The sequence below is a fragment of the Rhinatrema bivittatum genome, chromosome 4 (genome assembly GCF_901001135.1).
Source record: "Rhinatrema bivittatum chromosome 4, aRhiBiv1.1, whole genome shotgun sequence".
NCBI classification, from domain to species: Eukaryota; Metazoa; Chordata; class Amphibia; order Gymnophiona; family Rhinatrematidae; genus Rhinatrema; species Rhinatrema bivittatum.
The window spans coordinates 339,159,994-339,187,744 of NC_042618.1; the positions used below are offsets into that span (position 1 = coordinate 339,159,994).

The 27,751-nt window shown below is 44.5% G+C and overlaps 1 protein-coding gene across 1 annotated transcript in view; it reads left to right on the forward strand.

The window, feature by feature from the left end:
- Positions 1-27,751, forward strand: part of FBF1 (Fas binding factor 1) — a 183,281-nt gene that overhangs the window by 120,921 nt on the left and 34,609 nt on the right. Inside the window, exons 16-17 of the mRNA XM_029600467.1 lie at positions 14,524-14,570; positions 15,845-15,991. Coding sequence (XP_029456327.1) covers positions 14,524-14,570; positions 15,845-15,991 — 194 coding nt within the window. The remainder of the gene's footprint in view (positions 1-14,523; positions 14,571-15,844; positions 15,992-27,751) is intronic.

A 27,751-nucleotide genomic window follows, 5' to 3' on the forward strand; every position in this document is an offset into this window, starting at 1 on the left:
ATTTATTGTATTATCTGGAGGTTACCAATATTTTTCGTAAGATGGATTGGCTCTTTTTTCTTTCAACGTGGGGTGAAGAAGGGGGAGGCAGTGTAGAGAGATATATCCCATATTTAACAACTGAAAGTATCTAATATGAATCATAATAGCCAAAGAGATGCTGACAGGCAAAAACAATCTCAGTTAAAAAAAAAAAAAAATTTTGCCCAGATGAGAACTTTAACGATTTATTTATTTATTTAAAATCTTTTCTGTACCTTCGTTAAGTTATATACCATCACAACGGTTTACAGAAAGGCACATATAGAATTAAAGGGATTGTATATATTAATACTATCTATAAAGAAGTGCCTTTAAAGTCTGGTTACATAGTTTCATAATAAAGACTATTTGATGAATGTTATAAATATTGTCCTTTTCTACATGTATCAGTATTATTTTCATGTATAACTCTATTGAACTGTATATTTCACTTATGTTAATGGTGCAGTAAAATAACAAAATCGCACATATTGAGTTAAGTGCTGTGTGCTGGTGTTCTGCTGCCTGTATTCATTACTACCCTATTCTCCTTTTTCTCTGAAAAATGCTTGTTTAAAAAGCCAGGTTTTTAAACTCTTTTTGAAAAGTTTAAAATCTCTCTGTAGTCTAATCTCTAGGGGCATGGTGTTCCATAGTATAGGTCCGGCTAAGGATAATGCCCGTTCTCTGACATGGGTCAGTCTTGCTGTTTTAACAGAAGGGATAGCTAGAAGGGCTTTGTTAGAAGATCTCAAGTTTCTATATGGGAAATGTACATGTAGTGCTGTGTTCAGCTATTCTGCTTTTTCGTCGTGAATTAATTTATGTATTGTGCATAGTGTTTTGTATTGTACTCTGTGTTCAGGTGGAAGCCAGTGTAATTCTGCTAGAGTTTCAGTAATGTGATCCCTTTTGTCTTTTACCAGTAAGTATTCTTGGGCAGAGTTTTGCAGTATTTGGAAAGGTCTTAATGTGGTGTATGGTAGTCCTAAAAGAAGGGTGTTACAGTAGTCGGTGCTAGCAAATATTAGTGCTTGTAGGATTGTACGAAAGTTTGTAGGTGTGAGAACCATAAGTTTAGCGTATCCTTCTTTGACTTTTAGTGATACGTGTTGTTTGAGGCTGAGTTCCGTGTCAGTTATCACACCGAGGTTCCGTACTTTTTCGGCTAATTCTATTTTCTGATTATTTTTAAGCTGTATTGGATTTTGAATGACCGTCATATTTTTTTCGTTCTAGATGTAGGAATTCTGTTTTTTTTATATTAATAACTAGTTCCATTTGGTTTAGTAGCTGTTTGATGATGTCTAGGTACATGTTAGCTAGGTTTAGTGTTTTTTCGATTGTGTCTTCAATGGGTATTAATAATTGAATGTCATCAGCATACATGTAGTGTATGATTCCCAGGCCTGCTAGTAGATGGCACACAGGAAGCAGGTAAATTTTAAAGAGTGTTGCAGAGAGTGCTGATTCCTGTGGTACTCCTGTTTGAAGATTTATTTTCTCTGACAATACGTTTTTAATTTTGACTTGAAAAAATCTGTTACTTAGATATGATCTGAACCAGTCGATAGTTTTGTGATGTAGTCCTATTTCTTGTAGTCTTTTTAGAAGTATGTCATGATTTACTGTGTCAAAGGCTGATGATAGGTCTAGCATCACCAGGATGTAATGTTTTCCACTATCAAATCCTCTCAGAATGTTCTCGGTTAGTGAGAGCAGCAAGGTCTCTGTGTTATAATGTTTACGGAATCTATGTTCTGAAGGGTACAGTATATTATTGTTGTCTAAATGCTCAGCCAGTTGTTTTTGTACAGTTTTTTCTATTAATTTTTTCTATTAATTGGGCAAGTCACTTTACCCTCCATTGCCTCAGGTACAAAAACTTAGATTGTAAGCCCTCTGGGGATAGAGAAATACCTACAGTACCTGAATGTAAACCGGTGTGATATCTCAATTGAGATCGAATGTCGGTCTATAAAAATAATAAATTAAAAAAATAAATAAATAATTTTGCAATTAATAGTAAATTTGAAACTGGTCTGTAATTGCTTAGGATAAGGGGGTCACTGATATTTTTCTTTATGATTGGTAGCCCCTTTCAGTATGTCCGGCATTGACCCTTCCTCTAAGGACAGGTTTATGATCTTTGTTAATATAGGGGAAGCTATGTTTGCTAATTTTTTAATGTCCATAGTTGGCAGGATGTCAATTGTATGTGGAACGGGATTTAACTTTTTCAGCATGGATTCCACTTCAATATCTATTATCTCGTCAAACCTAGACCATTATGTGATGTCTCTTTTGTGCATTTTAATTTGTTGTTTAGTTGTATTAGGGATTTTGGTTCTCAGGTTTGCAATTTTGTCACTGAAAAACTGTGCTATTTCGTTGCACCTATTTTCAGGTAAGTTCAGGGGGGACTCCATTTTGTCATTAGTGAGATCTCTAACTATGGTGAATAATGTTCTTGGGTTATTTGCAAATTTTTCAATTTTTGAGCTGTAGTATTGTTTTTTTGCATCAAAAATTATTTGTTTGTAGTAGGCTAAGTGTTTTCTGAATTTAGTTAAGTTTTCATTTGTTTTATATTTTGTCTAATCTTTTTCTTTTTTTCTAAGGTTTCATTTGACTTCTTTTATCTTTTCGTTATACCAGTGAATTCTTTGTTTTGGTTCTTTGATGCGTATATATTTTATGGGGTTAATTTCATTTGCTAGTTTGTTGGTTGTTTTCATCCATGCTTTTGTTGCTGAGTAGCAATCTTTATAATTGAATTCTGTTAGGTTTTCTTCTAATTTGGTTTTTAGTGTTTCAGTGTTATAAGGCGGCCGATACTTAAATTCTGTTGGTTCTTTTATTTGTTTTAATTGGGGTTCAAGAAATGTAATGGTAGATTGGATGAGAAAGTGATCTGACCATGGAATTTGTGTATAATCTGTTTTTGTTTGTTCTAGGTAGCTGTGGTTGATAAATGTCAGGTCGAGGGAGTGTCCTGCTTTATGCGTGGGCTTGTCTGTAATTAGATTGAATCCTAGTGCTGTCATTACATCAATTAGTGTCTGGCAGGTGTTTGATAATGGGTAAACGTCCATGTGAAGATTAAAATCTCCTATTATGATGGTGGGTTTTGATGTATTTATGTGTATTGTGAGGAATTCGATCAGTGGTGAGATGTTTAGTTCAAGGAGGCTTGGTGGACAGTAAATCAGGCATATTTGCATATTGATAGTTTCAAAAATTGCAATTTCATGGTTCCTTGGAGGTGTTGTTGGTAGTAGTTTGCATTTGAATTTTTTTTCAATTATTAGTAGTAGACCGCCCCCTCTTTTATTTGCTCTGGGAATTGAAAAGACATCGTAATTTCTATGCGCTATTGGTTTTTTAGGACTGTCTGATTTTTTTTAACCAGGATTTGGTGATTGCAATGAAATTTGGCTTGTTGTCATATAGTAGATCTGTGATTATTGGGAATTTCTTAGTTATGGATTGTGCATTCACTAGCAGGAAAGTTATCATTAATAAATTGTTTAGCTTTGCATTGTTTGTGCTTTTGGTTCTTTTTATTTGTATAAGGTTATTTGGGTTTGTTTGCTTTGTTTTTCTTGCAGTGTAACTTTCTCTGTATTTCTTTATGTATTTCTCCCCGTACTTACCTTTGTTTAGGCAGACTTTGATTGTTTGTGTTACCTGCTCTTCTCTTTTATTATCCATGTTTAGTATTGTCCAGATTAGCTATGTAGTTAGTTCGTCTTTGTTCTCAGGGTATACGAAAGGGTGTACAAAGGGGAATGCCACTTTGTCGTACTCCTTTGGTGTGCGACGCCGGCACGCGGCACCTCCAATTCCTGGGCCATTTTTAAAGACCCCCCTTTTGGAGCACTTTTGACGCTGGCGACGTCAGCCAAAGGGGAGGGGCGCTGGCAGCTTTTCCGGGTTCATCGGGGCAGGGTGATACAGCTTCTGAAATGAGAGAGAGGAGGGAAAAACAAATGGGAAAACAGGTTAGTGAGCACGGGCAGCTCTTCCAGGTTCCTCAGGGCAGAGTGATACAGCTTCTGAAATGAGAGAGAGGAGAGAAACAAACTGATGGATACTTATCAAGATCTGCTTGTTTGTAAGGCAGAGGGACAATGCAGCAACTTTAACTCAAAAAAGCAGAAGTCACTATTCGGCCAAGGGAAGGCCATAGGGCAGAGGTGCCCCCACCCATGGATGAAAGGGGAGCACTGTGAAATGGAAAAAAGCTGATATGGCCAACTGTATTGGTCAAAACTGGCAGGACTCCCCAAGGAAAAGGGGAGGGGGGAAGAGACCTGTAAAGCGGAAAAGACCCTCCACCCACTACATGACTATGCACAAGCCTGAAGGAAAGCTAGGATATGAGAAACCGCAGCCTTCATAGGATCCACCCCGTGATCTCTACACCAGTCCTCAAACACCGACCAGACGCGCACATAGGCCAAGGACGTAGAATGCTTCCTAGACCATAACAGCGTGACTATAACCGCATCCGAATACCCTTTCGCCTTCAAGCGTTGCCTCTCAAAAGCCATGCCGCGAGACAAAAGTGATCCACCACCTCCAAACAAACGGGGCCCTGACGGAGCAGAGCTGAGAAGTCCCGAAACCGAATGGGCAGCTCGACCACTAACAGTAGGAGATCCGCAAACCATGGCCGCCGAGGCCATTCCAGTGCCACTAGAATCACGTCCGTGGGATGCAGTTCTACACGTCAAAGCACCTTGCCAATCAGAGGCCACGGAGGGAACACGTACAGTAGCACGTCTGTGGGCCATGGCAGCACCAATGCATCCACCCCTTCGGCCCCTCTTTCTCTCCGACGGCTGTAAAATCGCGGCGCCTTTGTGTTCTGAAATGTGGCCATCAGATCCATGTGAGGCGTGCCCCACCTGCTGCAGATGAGTTGGAAAGCTTCCTCCGTTAGCTCCCATTCCCCGGGATCTAGGTGATGTCGACTGAGGAAGTCCGCCTGAATATTGTCTATCCCAGCGATGTGAGAAGCCGCAATGCTGCTGAGATTCTTCTCTGCCCAGCACATCAAGAGTCGCGCTTCCGTCGCCACCAGCTGACTCCATGTCCTGCCCTGGCGATTGATGTACGCCACCGTAGTTGCATTGTCCGACAACACTCTGACCGCCTTCCCCCGAATCAGTGGAAGGAAGGCGTGAAGCGCCAGAGCTACCACCCTAGTCTCCAAGCGATTTATGGACCACTGAGACTGCGCCCGGGACCACCTGCCCTGCACCGAATGCCCAAGACAGACCGCTCCCCAGCCGGAAAGACTGGCATCCGTGGTGACCACCGTCCATTCGTGCATCACTAGAGACACTCCAGACGTCAAGTGATCCGACATGAGCCACCAAGGGAGACTGGCCCTCGCCTGGTCTGTAAGCGGAAGCGGTAGGTGGAATTGTTCCGACACAGGCTTCCAGCGGAACAGTAATGCTGATTGCAATGGTCGTAGATGCGCGAAAGCCCAGGGCACCAAAGATATCGTGGATGCCATGGATCCCAAGATCTGCAGATAATCCCGCACCCGAGGCATCGGTAAGGACAAGAGGCGACACACCTGAGACTGCATCTTGACCACCCTGTCCTGGGTGAGAAACACTTTTCCCTGCTTCGTATCGAATAGCGCCCCCAGAAATTCCAAGGACTGAGTAGGGGTCAACTGACTCTTGGCAAGATTGACCAACCACCCGAGAGAGCGCAAGAGCTGTAAAACCCTTGTGACCACCTTCCGACACAGCAACTCCGACTTCGCCCGAATCAACCAATCGTCCAAGTAGGGTTGCACCAGAAACCCTTCTCTCCTGAGTTGAGCTGCCACTACCACCATCACTTTGGTGAACGTGCGCGGTGCGGTGGCGAGACCGAACGGAAGAGCTCGGAATTGATAATGCCTTCCCAGGATGCAGAATCTGAGAAATCTCTGATAAGATGGCTGAATTCCTATGTGCAGATAGGCTTCCGTGAGATCCAAGGATGCCAGAAATTCGCCGGGACGAACAGAGGCGACCACCGGCCAGATCGTTTCCAATTTGAATTGTGGAATCCGTAGACACCTGTTCACCCCCTTTAAGTCCAGGATCGGTCTGAAGGTTCCCTCTTTCTTGGGCACTACGAAGTAAATGATTGACAAACTGAAGAGTAGTAAATCACCTGGACCGGATGGTATACTTCCCAGGGTTCTGAAGGAACTAAAAAATGAAATTTCAGACCTATTAGTAAAACTTTGTAACCTATCATTAAAATCATCCATTATACCTGAAGACTGGAGGGTGGCTAATGTAACCCCAATATTTAAAAAGGGCTCCAGGGACGATCTGGGAAACTACAGACCAGTTAGCCTGACTTCAGTGCCAGGAAAAATAGTGGAACGTGTTCTAAATATCAAAATCACAGAACATATAGAAAGACATGGTTTAATGGAACAAAGTCAGCATGGCTTTACCCAAGGCAAGTCTTGCCTCACAAATCTGCTTCACATTTTTGAAGGAGTTAATAAACATGTAGATAAAGATGAACTGGTAGATGTAGTGTATTTGGATTTTCAGAAGACGTTTGACAAAGTTCCTCATGAGAGGCTTCTAGGAAAAGTAAAAAGTCATGGGATAGGTGGCGATGTCCTTTCATGGATTACAAACTGGCTAAAAGACAGGAAACAGAGAATAGGATTAAATGGACAATTTTCTCAGTGGAAGGGAGTGAGCAGTGGAGTGCCTCAGGGGTCTGTACTTGGACCGGTGCTTTTCAATATATATATAAATGATCTGGAAAGAAATACGACGAGTGAGGTAATCAAATTTGCAGATGATACAAAATTGTTCAGAGTAGTTAAATCATAAGAACATAAGTAATTGCCATGCTGGGTCAGACCAAGGGTCCATCAAGCCCAGCATCCTGTTTCCAACAGAGGCCAAAACCAGGCCACAAGAACCTGGCAATTACCCAAACACTAAGAAGATCCCATGCTACTGATGCAATTAAAAGCAGTGGCTATTCCCTAAGTAAAATTGATTAATAGCCATTAATGGACTTCTCCTCCAAGAACTTATCCAAACCTTTTTTGAACCCAGCTACACTAACTGCACTAACCACATCCTCTGGCAACAAATTCCAGAGCTTTATTGTGCGTTGAGTGAAAAAGAATTTTCTCCGATTAGTCTTAAATGTGCTACTTGCTAACTTCATGGAATGCCCCCTAGTCCTTCTATTATTCGAAAGTGAAAATAACTGAGTCACATCTACTCGTTCAAGACCTCTCATGATCTTAAAGACCTCTATCATATCCCCCCTCAGCCGTCTCTTCTCCAAGCTGAACAGCCCTAATCTCTTCAGCCTTTCCTCATAGGGAAGCTGTTCCATCCCCTTTATCATTTTGGTTGCCCTTCTCTGTACCTTCTCCATCGCAACTATATCTTTTTTGAGATGCGGCGACCAGAATTGTACACAGTATTCAAGGTGTGGTCTCACCATGGAGCGATATAGAGGCATTATGACATTTTCCATTCTATTAACCATTCCCTTCCTAATAATTCCTAACATTCTATTTGCTTTTTTGACTGCTGCAGCACACTGAGCTGACGATTTTAAAGTATTATCCACTATGATGCCTAGATCTTTTTCCTGGGTGGTAGCTCCTAATATGGAACCTAACATCGTGTAACTACAGCAACGATTATTTTTCCCTATATGCAACACCTTGCACTTGTCCACATTAAATTTCATCTGCCATTTGGATGCCCAATCTTCAAGTCTTGCAAGGTCCTCCTGCAATGTATCACAGTCTGCTTGTGATTTAACTACTCTGAATAATTTTGTATCATCTGCAAATTTGATAACCTCACTCGTCGTATTCCTTTCCAGATCATTTATATATATATTGAAAAGCACCGGTCCAAGTACAGATCCCTGAGGCACTCCACTGTTTACCCTTTTCCACTGAGAAAATTGACCATTTAATCCTACTCTCTGTTTCCTGTCTTTTAACCAGCTTGTAATCCATGAAAGGACATCGCCTCCTATCCCATGACTTTTTAGTTTTCGTAGAAGCCTCTCATGAGGGACTCTGTCAAACGCCTTCTGAAAATCCAAATACACTACATCTACCGGTTCACCTTTATCCACATGTTTATTAACCCCTTCAAAAAAATGAAGCAGATTTGTTAGGCAAGACTTCCCTTGGGTAAATCCATGTTGACTATGTTCCATTAAATCATGTCTTTCTATATGCTTTACAATTTTGTTCTCGAGAATAGTTTCCACTATTTTTCCCGGCACTGAAGTCAGGCTCACTGGTCTATAGTTACCTGGATCACCCCTGGAGCCTTTTTTAAATATTGGGGTTACATTGGCCACCCTCCAGTCTTCAGGTACAATGGATGATTTTAATGATAGGTTACAAATTTTAACTAATAGATCAGAAATTTCATTTTTGAGTTCCTTCAGAACCCTAGGATGCATACCATCCGGTCCAGGTGATTTGCTACTCTTTAGTTTGTCAATCTGGCCTACTACATCTTCCAGGTTCACAGTGATTTCGTTCAGTTCGTCTGACTCATCATCCCTGAAAACCATCTCCGGAACTGGTATCTCCCCAACATCCTCATTTGTAAACACGGAGGCAAAGAATGCATTTAGTCTTTCTGCAATGGCCTTATCTTCCCTAAGAGCCCCTTTAACCCCTCTGTCATCTAATGGTCCAACCGATTCCCTCACAGGTTTCTTGCTTTGGATATATTTTAAAAAGTTTTTATTATGAGTTTTTGCCTCTATGGCCAATTTCATTTCAAATTCTCTCTTCGCCTGTCTTATCAATGTTTTACACTTAGCTTGACAATGCTTATGTTTTATCCTATTTTCTTCAGATGGATCCTTCTTCCAGTTTTTGAAGGATGTTTTTTTGGCTAAAATAGCCTCTTTCACCTCACCTTTTAACCATGACGGTAATCGTTTTTCCTTCCTTCTACCTTTCTTAATGCGCGGAATACATATGGACTGCGCCTCTAGGATTGTATTTTTAAACAATGTCCATGCCTGTTGAACACTTTTAACCTTTGCAGCTGCACCTTTCAATTTTTTTCTAACTATTTTTCTCATTTTATCAAAGTTTCCCTTTTTAAAATTTAGTGTTAGAGCTGCAGATTTGCTTATTGTCCCCCTTCCAGTTATTAGTTTAAATTTGATCATGTTATGATCACTGTTGCCAAGTGGCCCCACCACCGTTACTTCTCTCACCAAATCTTGCATTCCACTAAGAATTAAATCTAAAATAGCTCCCTCTCTTGTTGGTTCCTGAACCAATTGCTCCATGAAGCAATCATTTATTACATCCAGGAACTTTATGTCTCTAGCAAGTCCTGATGTTACATTTACCCAGTCAATATTGGGGTAATTGAAATCTCCTATTATTATTGCACTGCCAAATTGGTTTGCTTCCCTGATTTCTCTTAGCATTTCATCATCTGTCTGACCATTTTGTCCAGGTGGACGGTAGTTTACTCCTATCACTATACTCTTACCCAACACACATGGGATTTCTACCCATATAGTTTCTACTGAGCCTTTAGTCTCTTGTATGATCTTTATCCTGTTGGACTCTATACCCTCCCGGTCATAAAGTGCCACACCCCCACCAAGTTGATCCTCCCTATCATTGCGATATAATTTGAACCCTGATATAGCACTGTCCCATTGGTTATCCTCCTTCCACCAAGTCTCTGTGATGCCAATTATGTCAATCTCATCATTTGCTGCTATACACTCTAACTCTTCCATCTTACTACTTAGACTTCTGGCATTGGCATACAGACATTTCAAAGTGTGTTTTTTTCTTGTTTTAACAACCTGCTTTTCAGTTGTTTGGGATAATTCGGAAATCATTAGCTTTGGTGATTTGTTACATATAGGTATATGAACTATGTTTGCATTTAATGGAACCTCTCTGTTGGGATGCCCTAACTCTCCTGTTTCATTAGTATCCTTCAAGGATACATTTCTCTGAACCATGCACTGCTGAGTGACTGTCGGCTTTCCCCCTTGTTCTAGTTTAAAAGCAGAAGCTCATCTTTTTAGATTCTACTGTATTTATTTTAACTTTGAATGATCTCTCTGTTAAATAAGATTGTGTTTCTTCTGCAGGTGCAGGATCGAACAGTGAGAGTTTTCTCTGAAAGTGCGACGATGGTGGTGTATATCAACTGTCAGGGCAGGACAAGTAGTCCTGGGATGGATCAGGGGGCCCAGGAACTGTTTGGGCAGAGCGGTACCTGGTGGGGATAGCAGCATCTCATGTGGCTGGAGTGGACAATGTACAGGTGAATTTTCTCAGCAGGCAGCGTTTGGATCCAGGGGAATGGGAGTTGTCCGCAGAGGCTATGGATCTCGTTCGAGCCAGGTGGGGTGTGCCCCAGTTGGATCTGTTGGCTTGGAAGGGATTGACAAGTTAGTCCACCCTTGGCCAGCGGGCATTCTCCTGTATGTGTTTCCTCTATGGCCCTTAGTGGTGCAAGTCTTGAGATGCATAGAGTGGCATCCAGTAAGGGTAGTGTTGGTAGCGCCAGAGTGGCTGGAGTGCCCATGGTTTGCCGATCTGGTGCATCTTGCGGTGGATGGACCCATCAGACTAGGTCATCTGCAAGGGTTGCTGCACCAGAGACCCATCTTCTTGAATCAGGCAGATCGCTTCTGTCTCCCAGCCTGGCTTTTGAGAGGCGACAATTGCACCTGAAAGGGTACTCGGAAGCAGTGATTCATTTTCTAAAAGGGTGAAACATTTACACCCTCCATTCTGTTGGATGTGTCCACCTTGGAACCTTAATTTGGTCCTAAGGGTTCTGTGTGGTCCTCCTTTTGAGCCTTTGAGGCATGCCTCTGTGAAGGTCCTGACTCTGAAGATAGTATTCTTGGTGGCAATATGTTCGGCCAGGTGTATCTCGGTGCTGTCGTGCAGGAATCTTTTTCTGCATATTTCAGATGATGAGGTCTCGTTGCGTACGGTGCCCTCCTTTTTGCCGAAGGTAGTTTTCTCCTTTCATGTTAACAAGGCGGTGGAGCTTCCCGCATTTCGTCATTTGACGCCAGAGGTGCCGCATGCGAGGGAACTACATTTATTGGATGTTCATCAGACTCTGTTGCAATCTCGTTGGCATATATCTGTAAGGGGTGCACGGTTCTGGAAGGGTTGATTGCCCACTCTAGCAGGGCACAGGCAGCATCCTGAGTGGAATATCAGTTGGTTTCTCTACAGGAGATTTGTCGGGCAGCGACATTGTCTTTGCCTCACACCATTACCAAGCATTACAGATTAGATGTGAGAGCCCAGGAGGAGGCTTCTTTTGGGGAAATTTTGTTGTGTGCTGGTCTTTCGGATTCTCGCCCAGTGTAGAGGGGCTTGGTAACATCCGACTTGTCTGGACTGATCAGGGATATGACCAGGTTCTTACCTGCTAATTTTCGTTCTTGGAATACCACAGATCGGTCCAGAAGCCAGCCTTCATAATTGCGAAAGACTAGGAAGTATCTGATTGTAAATAGTACAGATATTTTCATCTTGTTTGGTTGAAGGTTTTCAGTTCTTTGTTTGGATGTATTGGCTCCAGATCAGGGAGTCTAACCTGGTTCCTACTCGCCTTGGAAAGGGGAGTTCTTTAGTGTTGCCGGGTATCCATCTTGGCTTGGGTATAGTTTCAATAGTGAGGACTCTCGTTTATGTAGCAGTATCTCAAAGTCTTTTTTCTCTGCCTCCTTCAGCTGGTAGGGATGCAAAACCCACTTGTCTGGACTGACAAGTGGGTTCCACTTGTCAGTCCAAGACAAGTGGTGTTCCAAGAATGAAAATTAGCAAGTAAGAACCAATTTTCCTATAGCTGTGAATGTTGTCCTTTATTTTCTCATGTGGTAAAGCTGCCCAATCCTCTTGGCAAAAAGCCTCCAGATCCTGTAAATTCTTTGGTTGTCTAGCATGTTTGAGTTCTCAAAGTGATTCAGTGATGTTGTGGTCAGGAGACTGTGATGCCCACTCCAGAACCTTCACTTTCTTCTGCTGCAGCCACTGAAGGGTCAACTTGGCCTTATGTTTTGGATATTTGTCATGTTGGAAAGTCCAAATGTGCCCCCTTGCGCAGCTTCCTGGCTGATGAATGCAAATTCTCCTCTAATATTTTCTGATAAGATGCTGCATTCATCCTGTCATCAATTTTGACTAAATGCTCAGTGCCACTGTAGCTCACCTGCCCCCCCCCCCACCCCCCCAAAAAAAATAAAAACAACCCATCAGAGATTCACTTCCATGCTTCACAGTAGGGGATGGTGTGCTCTTCATAGGCCTTGTTGACTTCTCTCCTAACATAGCATTTATGATTGTGACTATAAAGTTCAATTTTGTCTCATCACTCCAAATTATTTTGTTCCAGAAGTTTTGAGTCTTTTCTAGGTGCTGCTTGGTGTATTGTAAGTGGGCTATTTTGTGGCATTGGTGCAGCAATGCTTTTTTCTGGCCACTCCACCATGCAGCTCATTTTTGTTCAAGTATCTCCTTATTGTGAGTGCTGAAACACCCACATCACTTTCTTTCAGAGAAGCCTGTATTTCAGTAGAAGAGGCTTATGGCTTTTTCTTTGCATCCTGACAAATTTTCCTGGCAGTTGTATCTGAAATCTTTCTTGGTCTACCTGACCATGGCTTGGTATTAACAGAACCTATAATTTTTCACTTCTTGATCACAGTTTGAACAGTACTGATTGGCATTTTCAAATCTTTGGATATCTTTTTATATCCTTTTCCTGATTTATAAAGTTGAACTACTTTTGCTCGCAGATCCTTTGTCAGTTCTTTAGCTTTCCTCATGCTTCAGTTGTCACCAACATCAGTGCAGCCCTGGATGAAATGCAAAAGGGTTTCTCAAGAGCTAAGAAACTCATTGACTTATTTATACACAGAAACGACAATCAAACAAGGCACAAGTGTGGATCCCTACCCTTCATTGCCATCTCAACCTGTGTGTGTCAACTTGAGTGCATATTATCAGCCCAAACATCCAAGGGTATGCAAACCTTTGAACAGGACCACTTTATTATTTTCTTTATTGCTGTGGATTGTTTAATGATTGTGCTATTCTGTGATGCATAATAGTTTAATTTGAAACACATTAAAAAATAACAGATATGTTTTGTCTACTCACTCATGTTTTCTTAAAATTCTACTCATCTTACAAATTCTGCAAGGGTTATGTAAACTTACGATCACAACTGTATCTGCTCGAGAGCAGATGTCACTTTTGTGCACATATGTCGATGCACATACTGGGGATATCCGCAAATTTTCAAAGCAAATTTATGCACAGACATCTGCTTTGAAAGTTTGGGCTAAAATCTGTCTGCTTTTTGAATATTACCTTCCCTATGAATATGCAGTCATTTAATAATCCCCACCCCCTTATAATAAAATCACAACTGTAACCCTCTTTTCTATTAATCATAGCAAAACTATAATACAGAAATACAAACCCTCCTGTTAAACCCTTCCTATCCCATATGATGGATCAGATAGTCAATAAATCCTCGTTGTAACCTAATCACTGGAATATGTTCAAAAAGATTATTTTGAAATGAAGGATGTTGTGATTCAGTTTCTCTTCTCCTCTTTACAGTCAACCCTCTGAAACACACATCTTAAAGCACAGATAGAAACCTCCTAAAACAGAATCCCCCAGTGGAGTCCTTTATTAGCAAGTTCTGTTCTTCATGCTTTGGAAATTGATGCAGCCTCTAATCTCCTTGGGCAGTGTCTTCAGCTAACAGTGTTCCTCTTTCCTTGATAATACCAACTCCTATGCATGCCCTTCCAGAGACCTACCACCCTCAGCTCTATGGAACAGCACACCCCTTTATAAGTCTTTCAGTATCCTAGCCTGGGCCCAGTCATAGTACATTTATCACCATGATACAATGATGTCTCCTCTAACTACTGCTGTTTACATTTCCTATGTATTCTCTGCCTCCAGCAGCTGCTCTACCTCCTGTCTGTCTGTGCCTGTAAATTGTTAAAATATTTACATTTTATCCAAAAAAGGACAAAATTGTGTTAAACACTGTTGAAAAATGCTAGTGTCTGATTTCCAAAGGAAAGATGAAGAATGAATTAAAGGTGTTCTGAGGAAACTATAATAAATATTATAGGCAGGTGGTGTCTTAAGATTTGTGTGGTATTTTCACAAGGTTTTGGATCATCACAGTTTACCCTGACCTCAAACATTCTCTCTAGGCCCAGTTCAGACTGAAATGTCCAGCCATGCTTTGATCACTTAAAGCACTGTATGTGATTGCAATTCACTCTTTCCAGCCACAAAAAGCACGCAATATAGCTTAACTGCAGCAAAATGGTTTTAATTCAAGTTCACAATTCAGTTGTGTCTTGACATATTTGAAACCTCTTCTTGAGATGCTAAAGTATCAACTTTTTTTTTTTTATCTGCAGCTTCTCAAAGGCTGGTAGAGAATATGAAAGCTGCTGCATTAAGCCAGGTGAGTTTGCCATTGACATATTATAACAGCGCATATTACACACATTATAGAGCATGTCAGGATGTTCAAACTGGACAAGGATACCTCCTCTAAAGGCCCTCGTCCTCTGACAGTTGTTTGGATCCCTTTTGAAAATATCCTGCTCCCTAGTACAGGACTCTTCCTGACTGGAACAAGCCCCCTGCTCTTTTCTGAGGTTTTTCCTCAAATCAACAGCTGCATAAGACATTCTCTTATGCTTGGTATCATCATATAAAAGTGATGACTTTTCCAATTACACCAAGGACCCTATTTACTAAGGGGCAGATTTTAAAAAGTTGCGCGAGCGCGTACTTTTGTTCGCAGCAGCAGGCGTGAACAAAAGTACGCGTAGCCGCGCGTATCTTATAAAATCTGGGGTCGGCGCGCGCAAGGCTGCGCAAAATCGGCAGCCTGCGCACGCCGAGCCGCGCAGCCTGCCTCTGTTCCCTCCAAGGCCGCTCCGATTTCGGAGCGGCCTCGGAGGGAACTTTCCTTCGCCCTCCTCGCACCTTCCCCTCCCTTCCCCTACCTAACCCCCCCTTAACTTTGCGCGCGTCGGCTGGCAGCCCCGCTCCGTCCTCCAGTCCCGGGGGCTGGTCCGGAGGCCTTGACCACGCCCCCGGGCCGGCGCCCCCGAAATGCCACGGCCCGCCCCCAAAACGCCGCGTCAGTAGGCCCCGCCCCCGACACGCCCCCTTACAAAAGCCCTGGGACTTACGCGCGTCCCGGGGCTTTACGCGCGCCAGCGGCCTATGCAAAATCGGCGCGCGGGCCTTTGAAAATCCACCCCTAAGTGTTTTTTGCATGGACACAAAATGGAAGAACTGTTAATGGTTCCAGAAGTAATAAACTGTGCCATGAGAGCTTTTTGGTGTCTTGTCTGCTGGGGTACAGAGCCTTACTAATGCAGGAGGACAACTTTATAATAGTGGGCATATTTAGCAGCACTGACTTTTACGCCACTTCAAATGGAGTCCCTATTATACCTTCCATCTATGAATTGTCCTGCCTTATACCAACAAAGCATGCAGTGAAGCATGTCCATTCTCTGGCTAAAAGGAAAAAAGTAAGCTTAAATGTGCACTTGTGAGAAGAGAGACATTGAAATGTTCAGATAACAGCCCTAAACTCTTCCTAGATGTTCTCAGACTGGGAACCTCCTCTGTGCCAGGAGAACTGCCCAGTCTTCAGTATGTGGCATGTCTTTTCTTTTCCTTTCATAGTGGTTGGCTTTTGGTTTTACTTTTTGACAGCTTGAAACTCCAGGACCACAATTTCTAAACAGCAATGAATATGAGATGAAGCTTCTCGCTTTGCAGGCGCAGTTGAGAGAGAGCCAGAAGGGGTCTACAGAGGAGATGCTGGCCTCCCAGACCCGCATGCTGGAGCTAGAGAGTCAGGTAAAGGATGTGGGACAGACCTCTTTGTCAGATCCCTTCACCACATGTAGAATTACAATTTTTCCTAATAATTTAGTCCTGACCTGCAACATCCCCTGCTGTGGTAGCATTGGGAATGAAACGTAATTCTGCTTCTCTGTTGCTGCATTGCTTCATATCACAGTACTTGGACTCTACACATTTCTGCTAATGCACTTGACCCCTAACCTCCATCACCAGTGTTGAAACTTGCACAAGATTTTGTCAATGCAAGGTGGCCATGACCAACAGTACCTCTTACTACTTTAGCTCTGCCATGCACAGTAGATTTGTCCTGCAGCAGTTAAGGGTCCCCCTTAATATAGATCTGCTAGTGTACCTCAATCCTGATGTATGTGAAATGCATATCTGTTTGTTCTTTCAGTTCCATCTTCTGCTGAGCAGAGACTATTGGGCTAAATCCCAGGATAGTTTTATGAGATTGACCAGTTGCCCCTGCTTTCCCCAGGAAGGCTGCAACACAAAACTCTTTTCCTGTTCATACCCCAGATCGATCCAGATGCATGGATTTTGCCTCCCAGTCAGCAGATGGAGATGGAGAAGAAAAACATTACTGACACTGCTATTTAACCTAGTGTGCCACCTGCAGTCCTCAATATTTCTCTGTCTCCAGCAGAAGAGGTACAGAACCTACAGTCTGGAGATTAAAAAAAAACAAGAAATAAAAGGAGACATTCCCTGTACGTACCAGGATCAGTCCAGACGGTGGGTTATGTCCCCCGTCCAGCAGATGGAGTCAGAACAGACTTCTAGGGACATCACCAGTATAAGCCAGTGCACCCTCTGCTGGAGCTCAGTATCTTTCTGACTCCAGCAGATGAGAGTTGGGGGGGGATCCATCGGCTCCCCCAGGCTGACAGGATTTAGATATTTTTTTCTCTTTCTTCTCTTTCTACCTGTCATATCCTTTTGTGCTGCTTTGGATCATGTTAGATTTGCAGCATGTTGCTGCACCAGATTCAGCGCAAGAGCGGAGGGAATTTCGGGAGGTTTCTCCCCCCCGAATTTATCCCCGGAGGTGGGATTGCCCGCCCCAGAGTCCTCAGAGACTTCCTCCTCGGGCCCCCCTCCCAGCTTGCCGCATTTTTCTCCTGAATTCATACTGCTCATGCACAGTGCTTACTTGCAGGGACTAGGGACCGCCGGGGGTCCCCTCCCGGGCCCCCCACCGTCCAAGGCCCCTAGAATTTCCTCGGCTCTGTATGTTGCGCCCCCTGACCTTCAGGGTTTGGTGTCGGGGGCCCCTGGGCCGCTTCCTCGTCCACGGTCTGCCCTAGGGGGTACGGGAGCGGCTTCTCCGTCGTGGGGAGCCTCCCCGGAGCCTTCGGACCCCACGCAGACGGACCTGCCTTCCGAAGGGGACGACCCGCTGGCGCTTCGCATTTTCCAGAGGGATGAGCTGAATGATCTGATTACACAGATCCTTCTGGAACTGGATCTCGACCCCCCACCGGACCCGCCGGCTCCGGTTGCGCCCGCAGTCGCCACCTCGGCCAGAAAGGGGGATCCGGTACTCGCCGCTCTTCGCCCTAGACCTCGGGCTTTTCCCATCCATGATTCCTTTCTGCAGCTGCTCACCAGGGAGTGGGATACTCCTGAAGCCTCGTTGAAAGTCACGCGGGCCATGGAGAAATTGTATCCGCTACCGGAGGATTTCTTGGATCTCATTAAGGTTCCCAAGGTGGACTCGGCTGTTTCGGCGGTTACCAAGAGGACGACGATCCCGGTCACGGGTGGCACGGCCCTGCGGGATACCCAGGATCGCAAGTTGGAAGTTTTCCTGAAACGGGTGTTTGAAGTCTCCGCCTTGGGAATGCGAGCCATGATGTGTACCTCTCTGACGCAGCAAGCCAGCCTCCGGTGGGTTCAATAGCTACTCACTTCCAGGTCTCTACCGCCGGAGGAGACCGCACAGGCAGACCGCTTGGAGGCCGCCATAGCCTATAGGGCAGATGCTCTTTACGATCTCTTCCGAGTTCTGGCGCAGTCAATGGTCTCGGTAGTGGCGGCCAGGCGCCTCCTCTGGCTGCGCAATTGGGCGGCGGATGCCTCCTCCAAGTCGAGCTTGGGCTCCTTGCCGTTCTGGGGCAAGTTTCTTTTTGACTGGGTAAATGTAACATCAGGACTGCTAGAGAGATAAAGTTCTTGGATGGATTAAATGACAGTTTTTTGAAGCAACTGGTTCAGGAACAGATAAGCAAGGGAGCAATTTTAGATCGAATTCTCTCTCTGGTGATCAGTGGAGAGCAGGATCTGGTGAGAGAGGTAATGGTGATGGGGCCGCTTGACAATAGTGATCATAACATGATCAAATTTGAATTAATGGCAGGAACGGGGACAGTAAGTAAATCCATGGCTATAGAACTAAACTTTCAAAAGGGAAATTTTGACAAAATGAGGAAAATAGTTTAAAAAAAGAAAAGAAAGGTGCAGCTACAAAGGTAAAAAGTGTGCAACAGGTGTGAACATTGTTAAAAATACCATCTTAGAAGCGCAGTCCAGTTGTATTCCACGCATTCAGAAAGGTGGAAGGAAGGCCAAACGATTATTGACATGGTTAAAACGTGAGGTGAAAGAGGCTATTCTAGCCAAAAGATCTTCATTCAAAAATCAGAAGAAGGATCCATCAGAGGAAAGTAGGATAAAGCATAAGCATTGGCAAGTTAAATGTAAGACATTGATAAGATTGGCTAAGAGAGAATATGAAGAGAAGTTGGCCACAGAGGCTAAAACTCATAATACATTTAAAAAATATATATCCAAAGCAGAAAGCCTGCGAGGGAGTCGATAGCAGTTAGATCATCAAGGGGTTAAAGGGGGCACTTAGGGAAGATAAAGTAATTGCGGAAAGACTAAACAAATTCTTTGCTTTGATGTTACTAAAGAGGATTTTGGAGGTATATCCGTTCCAGAGATGGTTTTCAAGGGTGATGATTCAGATGAACTGAACAAAATTATGGTGAACCTGGAAGATGTAGTAGACTAGATTGACAAACTGAAGAGTAGTAAATTGCCTGGACCAAATGGTATACACCCCAGGGTTCTGAAAGAACTAAAAAATGAAATTGCATGTCTATTAGTAACCTTTCATTCAAACAGTCCATTGTACCTGAAGACTGGAGGGTGGCCAATGTTGATTGGCATTTTTTATTTATCTTTTTAGCTATTATTTATTAAATACTGTGTATGTACTCCTGTGTGTGTATAATAATGTCATACAATAATTTTTTTATTCTATATATGTTTTTAATTTTTGTTTTCAACTGTACCACATTCTATTAATAAAGAATCCCTTTTCTACCGATCTAATCTCCTTGGTTGCTACAGAGATAGCTCCGAGCAGCATTTTGGAGGTGCTAAGTCTGTCCAATGAAGGCAAGCTGTTCACTGCTTCGTGGAAGCTGTCGGAGGAAGGTTATCCTGTTTTTGTGAGGAAGGGACCAGAATCACTTCCGATCAGTGGGTTCTGGAAGTAATAAGGGATGGCTACACCCTTATTACTTCCAGAAGCCTATGTAGTGCCCTGTTTCGTTTTGCCTGAAAAGCAGGCGGCAGTGCCTGTCACACTACTAAGGCTGCAGCGCCTGGAAGTCATCATCCCGGTTCCCCTGGAGAACAAGGTTGAGGAAAATATTCGGTTTACTTCGTGGTTCCCAAGAAGGAGGGTTCCTTTCGGCCCATTCTAGATCTGCAGAGGGTCAATGCATCCTTGCGGGTGCCACGCTTTTGTATGGAGACACTGCGGGCGGTGATTGCAGCGGTGCACAAGGGGGAGTTTCTCATGTCCTTGTTGCTAATAGAAGCGTATCTGCACATTCCCATCCGAGCAGTCCATCAAAAGATTCTGCGCATCACGGTGCTAGGGGAGCATTTTCAATTTCGAGCACTTCCCTTCAGGCTCGTGACTGCACCAAGAACATTCACAAAGGTGTGATGGTGGCAGAGGCGACGACCCTCAGAAGGGAAGGGATCCTAGTACATCCGTACCTGGACGATTGGCTCATTAGGGCAAAGTCAAAGATGGAGTGTCGTTGTTCCATCTGATGAGTAACGGAATGCCAAAGGTCTTTGGGTTGGGTGATAAACCTGGAGAAAGAGCCACCTGCAGCCATCTCAGTCATTGGAATATCTGGGGTCTCGATTTGAAAGCCGGTTAGGCAAGATGTTCCTTACCCCAGAGAGAGTGGTCAAGTTGCAGCTCAAGTGGCTCGGCTGCTGAATCTGTTAGTTCTCAAAGTTTGGAATTATTTACAAGTTCTAGGTCCCATGGCATCTACGGTGGAGTTAGTGCCATGGGCCTTTGCTCACATGCAACTTCTCCAGAAGGTACTCTTGTCCCGTTGGAATCCGTTGTTGGAGGAGTTTCAGCTACCGTTGCCACTCCAGATCCAGTCTCGTGGTGGCTTTGTGCCCCAGTTTGGAGAAAGGAGTGGATCTAGAGTTTCTGGACTGGGTGATTGTGACCACAGGTGCCAGCCACCATGGCTGGGAAGCAGTTTGTCAGGGAGTGGCAGCCCAGGGGCAGTGGTCGCTGGTGGAGGCATTCTTGTCGATCAACCATCTGGAAACAAGAGTGGTTCACAGAGCATTACTTCTCTTTCTTTCACGAATTCAGGGGCATGCGGTGCACATGTTCTCGGACAAAGCGACAACAGTGGCCTACATCAATCGGCAGGGTGGAACAAAGAGTCGTTTAGTGGCTTGGAAGATTCAGAGGTTCTTTGCCTGGGCAAAAGGACATCTAGCAGTCCTAACAGCTTTGCACATGGCAGAAGTGGACAATATGAAAGTGTATTATCTCAGTAGGCAACAGCTGGACCCAGGGGAATACGAGCCATCAGCGGAGGCCTTTGCCCTCATTTGGCGCAAGTGGGGTGAGCCCCATTTCAATCTCATGGCAACTCAGAAGAATTCCAAGGTGATCAGGTTTTTCAGCTGCAGGAAGGAATTTGGCTCAGAAGGAATTGATGCTCTAGTGCAGCCGTGGCCAGTGAGACTTCTGCTGTATGTATTCCTCCATGACCACTCGTAGGTCGGGTACTACTTCGCATCAAACGCATCCAGAAAGAGTGATCCTGGTGGTGCCAGAGTGGCTGCGCCTTCCGTGGTTTGTAGATCTGGTTCAGCTGGCAGTGGGCTGTCCCGTCTAATGAAGTCACCCGCGGGGATTACTACGCCAAGGGTCCAACTTGTCAGAACAGGCTTCTCTCTAGTGGCCTGGCTTTTGAGAGGTAACGCTTCCGCTTGAAGGGATATTCAGATCTTCTTCAGGATAGAAGGTCATCTACTTCTTTGGCATATATCCAAGTCTGGAGAGTGTTTAAGTCCCAGTGAGGGTCCACAACATTGATCTTTTACAGGTAGAAGTTGCTAGGTCTAGGCCTTTTTGCAAGATGGCTTGTCAAAGGGTTTAGCCTATAATTCTCTCCAAGTCAGGTAGCAGCCTTAGGCTGTTTCTGAGTTAGGCTTCAAGGGAGGCTGCTAGTGTCTCATCTGGACATCGTTCATTTTCTTAAAGGAGCAAAGCAGTTGCGTCCTCCGGTTCGTATGATGTGCCTGATTGGAATCTTAATCTGGTTCTTCGAGTACGGTGTGGGCCTCCTTTTGAATCATTAAGAAGGGAGTCGTTGAAGGAACTCACCTTGAAAACTGTATTCCTGGTGGTGATTTGTTCAGCTAGGTGAATTCCAGAGCTACAAGCCTTATCATGAAGAGATCCTTTTTTGCAGACTTCGGACGATGGAGTCTCATTGCGTACAGTGCCTTCCTTTTTATCCAAAGTCATATCTGCCTTTCATCTTAGCCAGATGGTGGAATTACCAGGCTTTCCCACCTGACATCTGATTCACTCCATGTGAAGGAGCTTCATCTTTTGGACGTGTGTCGAGTCATATTTCAGTATCTCAAAGTTACAAATGATTTTCGGAGGTCGGTTCATCTATTCAGTAAAGCAAAGAGGGGTTGCAAAGCTGCTAAGAGCATGATTGCGAGAAGGTTGAAGGAAGCGATTATTTTGACCTGTATCTGTAAGGGTCAGTCGCTCGGTCCCGGAGGGGCTGCTGGCACATTTAGCTAGGGTGCAGGCAGCCTCCTGGGTGGAGTGCCAATTGGTTTCTCTGCAGGAGATTTGTCGAGCAGCGACTTGGTTTTCTTTGCGCACTTTTACCAGCCATTACCGTTTGGATGTACGGGTTCCAGAAGAGACCACGTTTGGTGAAAGTGTACTGCATGCAGGTCTTTCAGGTTCCCACCTAGTGTAGATGGGCTTGGGTACATCCCACTTGTGGGGACTGATCTGGCACATGAACAGGAAAGGAAAACTGATTCTCACCTGCTAATTTTCATTCCTGGAATATCCCAGATCAGTCCAGACTCCCATACCCTTATTGTTGTGAAAGACCTTTCCTGCTTCTGGATTCTGCTGGTGATGCAGAATTTGAATGCAAAATTTGAACAAGACTGTAAATAGTTAAGCAATTTTGGCATTAGAAGTTTTTCACTACCCTAAGTTGAGGGTTCAGTTTTGTTGGGAGCTCTGGAGGGAAAATCCTTGTAGTTTGGGAAATAGTCATCTTGGCTTGGGTATAGATCAATACTGAGGGACTGCAGGTGGTACTCTCTGTTAAGTAACAGTGCCTGAAAAGTTTTTATTCTTTGCCTCCATCTTCTGGTAGGGATGCGAAACCCACTTGTCTGGACTGATCTGTGGTATTCCAGGAACGAAAATGAGCAGATAAGAACCAATTTTCCTCTGGATTTGATTGTATTGAAGCAGAACACCAAGGCATACCACTTTTTAGTCGCATATGGGAAAGTGGAGCAGAGGGAATTAACGTTCTGGTTCTACTGTGGCAGCTAGGGATCCTTCTATACGTTTTCCCTCCACGGCCCCTGGTAGGAAGATTGTTATGAGGAATAGAGAGACACCTGGGCAAGGTGATTCTCGTGGCTCCAGAATGCCATGTCAGTGGACAGACTATGGTTTGGGCATCTTCAAAGGTTGCTTTAACAGGCACCAATCTTTTTGGATCAAGCAGATCCCTTCTGTCTCGCAGCCTGGCTTTTGAAAAGACTTGTTTGAGATGGAAGGGATATTCCGAGGAGGTCATTACCACCCTGCTGCAAGCTAGGTGACTTTCCACTTCCTTGGCTTATATTAGTGTATGGAGAGTGTTTGAGATATGGTGTCTTGAAGAGAGTGTTGAGCCTACTCAAGTTTCAATTTCACATATTTTGGCATCTTTTGCAAAGGAGTCTGGTGAAGGGACTGACCTTTTAATTCCCTCCGAGTACATGTGGTGGTCTTAGGCTGTTTTCATGGTAAGGTGCAGGGTGTGTCCCTAGCTTCACATTCGGATGTGGTTCATTTTCTTCATGGGACGAAGAATTTGCATCCCCTAGTGAGAAAGATGTGTCCTTTGTGGAACATTAATTTGGTGCTGTGGGTACTTTGTGGAGCTCTGTTTGAACTGTTGAAGAGAGCATCTCTAAAAGATCTCACCTTGAAAGTAATCTTTTTGGTGATTATTCAGCCAAAAGGATTTTGAAGCTTCTGGCCTTATTGTGTAGGGACCTTTTCTTCAGATTTCAGAGGCGGCCATGTCATTGCACATGGTGCCTTCATTTCTGCCGAAGGTAGTTTTAGTCTTTCACCTTAGTCAGACGGTGGAGCTACCCGCTATTCCAAATTTGGATTCAGTGATTCCACATGCAATGGAGCTTCATCTGTCAGACATACATTGAGCATTGTTGAGGTATCTCAAGGTTTCCAAGAGTTTTCAGAGGTCAGATATCTTGGTCGTTCTATGGAATGAACCAAAGAAAGGGAGTGAGAATTCCAAGGCTACTATTGTGCATTGGCTGAAGGAAGAAATTAGATTGGCATATATTTGCAGGGGTCGGCCAGTTCCTGAGGGACTGCAGGCCCATGCTACTAGGGCACAGGCAACCTCATGGACCGAGTGTCAGCTAGTTTCCCCACAGGAGATCTGTCAGGCAGCTACTTGAGCTTCACTACACACTTTCACCAGATACTACCAGCTGTAGGTCCGGGCGTCGGAATCTGCTGGTTTTGGTGAGAGTGTACTGCAAGTGGGTCTGTCATATTCCTGCCCAGTTTAGGGGAGCTTGGGTATATCCCATGCATCTGGACTGATCTGGAATATGAACAGGAAAGGAAAATTGGTTCTTACCTGCTAATTTTCATTCCTGGAATACCACAGATCAGTCCAGAACCCCACCCATGCTGGAAAGCCTGCTCTCATTTTCAGTGTGTGAATAGTACAGAGTTGGTTGCTAGTTGGAAAGTTCTATCATCCATACTTGTCAGAAGAGCTCCAGTTCAAAGGACTCCTGCTCAGTTTAAGAAGTGTTTTAACTGTGGAGTGACATTCTGAAAAGGTGTGATGGAAGCTATTGTGTGTTAGGCTTACTATCAAGATACGGGAGTATTAAGTTACTTGGGGGCGGGCAAGGCTGGGTGCCTGGTCCCTTTTACAATTGGTTTAATCCGTCAGGTCCTAGGACTACACTTTTTGATTATGGGGGGTAAATACCGCTTGATTTCCTGGAATGTAGATGGACTGGGTTCCCCAATCAAGCGGAAGAAGGTGTTTCAACATCTGCAACGTCTGAAAGTGAATGTTGCCTGTATTCAGGAAACACATCTTAATGACACTGAAAGCAGAAAATTGACCAGGGAATGGGTTACAGCGTGCCACTTTTCACCCGCTAAAGGAAAGAAGGGGGAGTGGCTATTTTAGTACATAAGAACACCCTTCTGACGGTCACCAAAGAAATACAGGATACAGAAGGGAGATTCATTATTATTCAAGGTTCTTTGGCAGGGAAAAGCATCACAATCTGCAACGTTTATGGCCCAAATACACCAGATCCGCAGTTCTTTATTCATATTGTAAATCTATTACTGCTTAATGCTCAGGGGATGTTTTTCTAGCTGGGGACATGAATTCAGTATTAGATGCCCACCTAGACAAATCGATTCTTCCTAGAAGTTATAGGGCGACACATGACTCTGGAGTAGCGTTATTGTGCAAACGACTTGGATTGCTTGACCCCTGGCGAGTATTATATCCAGGCATTCGAGAATACTCCCATGTCTCCAGAGCACATAGTACGATGTCCAGTATAGATTATATCCTCCTACCGGAGCATGTATTTGCTAGGGTGGCCAAAGCAGACATTGGCTCTATTGTAATAGCAGACCATGCACCCATATGGGTCGATGTTTGGTTCACCAATAGTCGCACTACTCATAGACCTTGGAGATTCCCAGGGCATCTGAAGGATGATACTAAATTTCACCAATATCTCAGGGATAAATGGGAAGATTATATTAAACATAACGACCAACATAGTGATGACCCACCATTACTCTGGAAAACGAGCAAGGCAGTACTCAGAGGGGAAATATTGGCATATACGATCAAACAAAGAAAGCAGTTAAATAAAACTATATTAACATTAGAAGCACAATTACGACAAGCTAAGGCGCAGTTAGCTACTTTACCTACGCTTTCGCATAAGGAGACATATAGAGCTTACCTAAATGCACTGAATGCTCACCTACATTTACGAGTGCAGAACTCTATACAAGCTTCTGACCATTATTTTTTTCGTTATGGCAATAAGTCTGGGAAAATGCTGGCAAGGTTAGTTGCCATTAAAAGGAGGAAAACGCATATTAGTGGTCTAAAAACTTCAACAGGCACCCGTGTGACAAACAATGCCGATATCTGTGAGACACTACGCCAATTCTATGAGGGACTTTACCATGAGGATAGGCAAGGTGGCCGGCTGGAAGAGGACTCTTTCTTCCAGGATATGCCCCTCCCCCAGTTCTCGCCTGCACAAAAAGACTTAATAAGGCCCTTTACAGACAGGGAATTGCGGAGTGTGATCAAAACTAGTAAGGGAAATAAATCCCCCGGACCCGATGGTCTTCCAGCTGAATACTACAAAATTCTATGCCCACAAATACTGGAATCAATGGTATCTTTCTATAACCATGCCTGGGTTACAGGGGGGTTCCCATCCAAATTTAACAGTGCCAATATTTCTGTTTTACCTAAGCCAGGGAAAGACCCATTATAGGCTTCTTCTTACAGACCTATATCACTTTTAAACTGTGATCTAAAATTCTATGCTAAGATTTTGGCTATCAGATTGGGAGCGGTTGTACCCTCTATTATATCATCACATCAGGTTGAAATGGAACAAGTACCTACCGACAGTAATTACACAGAAGGAATTTGGCTCTTGTTTTCTCAACATCCCGAAAATAGTTGAGAATGTGGCGCTCAGAGACAAACAATACAGATTTCTATATCAAGCTTTTTATTCTCAGAAAGTGGCCTATTACATGGGAGTACTCTCTGACAAACGATGTTCGCGATGCTCCCATCCAAATCCGGATTTCTACCATGGCTTTTGGACATGCCCAGCAGTTCAGGACTTATGGACCTTTTTACAGTCTTTGGTGTGTAGCCTCTGGGGTGTGCTACTTCCGCTTGATCCAAATATGTTGCTTTTGGGTCTAGGATTAGAAACAGTTTACTCTTTGGATCCTAACCAAATCCGACTAATGGACAAAATTCTGCTAATAGCCAAGGATGCCATTTTAGCTCAGTGGACCATGGTTTCCCCAATGTATTACACGGCTTTGGACACAAAAATTTCAAAAGCTGCTCCACCTGGAATATCTGACAGCAAAGCAGAGACCACAGAAACAATATGAACAAACGAAACTAATATGGCTCGATTACATCAACTCGCTTCCCAAAGAAGTTCTTCCCTACCTCTACTTCCAAGACTTAAGGGGCGGATTTTAAGAGTCCTGCTCGCCTAAATCCGCCTAAATCCGGGTGGATTTAGGCGAGCAGGGCCCTGCGCGCCGGTGCACCTATTTTACATAGGCCTACCGGCGCGCGCAGAGCCCCGGGACTCGCGTAAGTCCCGGGGTTTTCTGAGGGGGGCGTGTCGGGGGCGGGGCCCGATCCGCGCGGCGTTTTCGGGGCGTGTCGGGAGCGTTCGGGGGCGGGCCCGGGGGCGTGGTTACGGCCCGGGGCGGTCCGGGGGCGTAGCCACGCCCTCCGGACCCGCCCCCAGGTTGCGTCCCGGCGCGCTAGTGGCCCGCTGGCGCGCGGGGATTTACGTCTCCCTCCGGGAGGCGTAAGTCCCCCGACAAAGGTAAGGGGGGGGGGGTTTAGACAGGGCCGGGCGGGTGGGTTAGGTAGGGGAAGGGAGGGGAAGGTGAGGGGAGGGCAAAAGAAAGTTCCCTCCGAGGCCGCTCCGATTTCGGAGCGGCCTTGGAGGGAACGGGGGTAGGCTGTGCGGCTCGCCGCGCGCCGGCTATACGGAATCGATAGCCTTGCGTGCGCCGATCCAGGATTTTAGCGGCTACGCGCGGCTACGCGCATATCTACTAAAATCCCGCGTACTTTTGCTTGCGCCTGATGTGCCAGCAAAAGTACGCCAAATCGCGCGGTTTGAAAATCTACCCCTAAGTTCTTACATTTGATGACCGGTCATTTTGCCTAGGGGCAAGCCATATGATACTCCTCTGGACTGATATAATGGGTAATTCTTAATAACTGGAAATTATACTTTCCTAACCATAATACTTACCTCCGCTTAAAATGATGGAAGCACCCATTGACTGTTGATACGGGAGAGCTTCAAAGGTTGTGGTTTTAAGTTTTA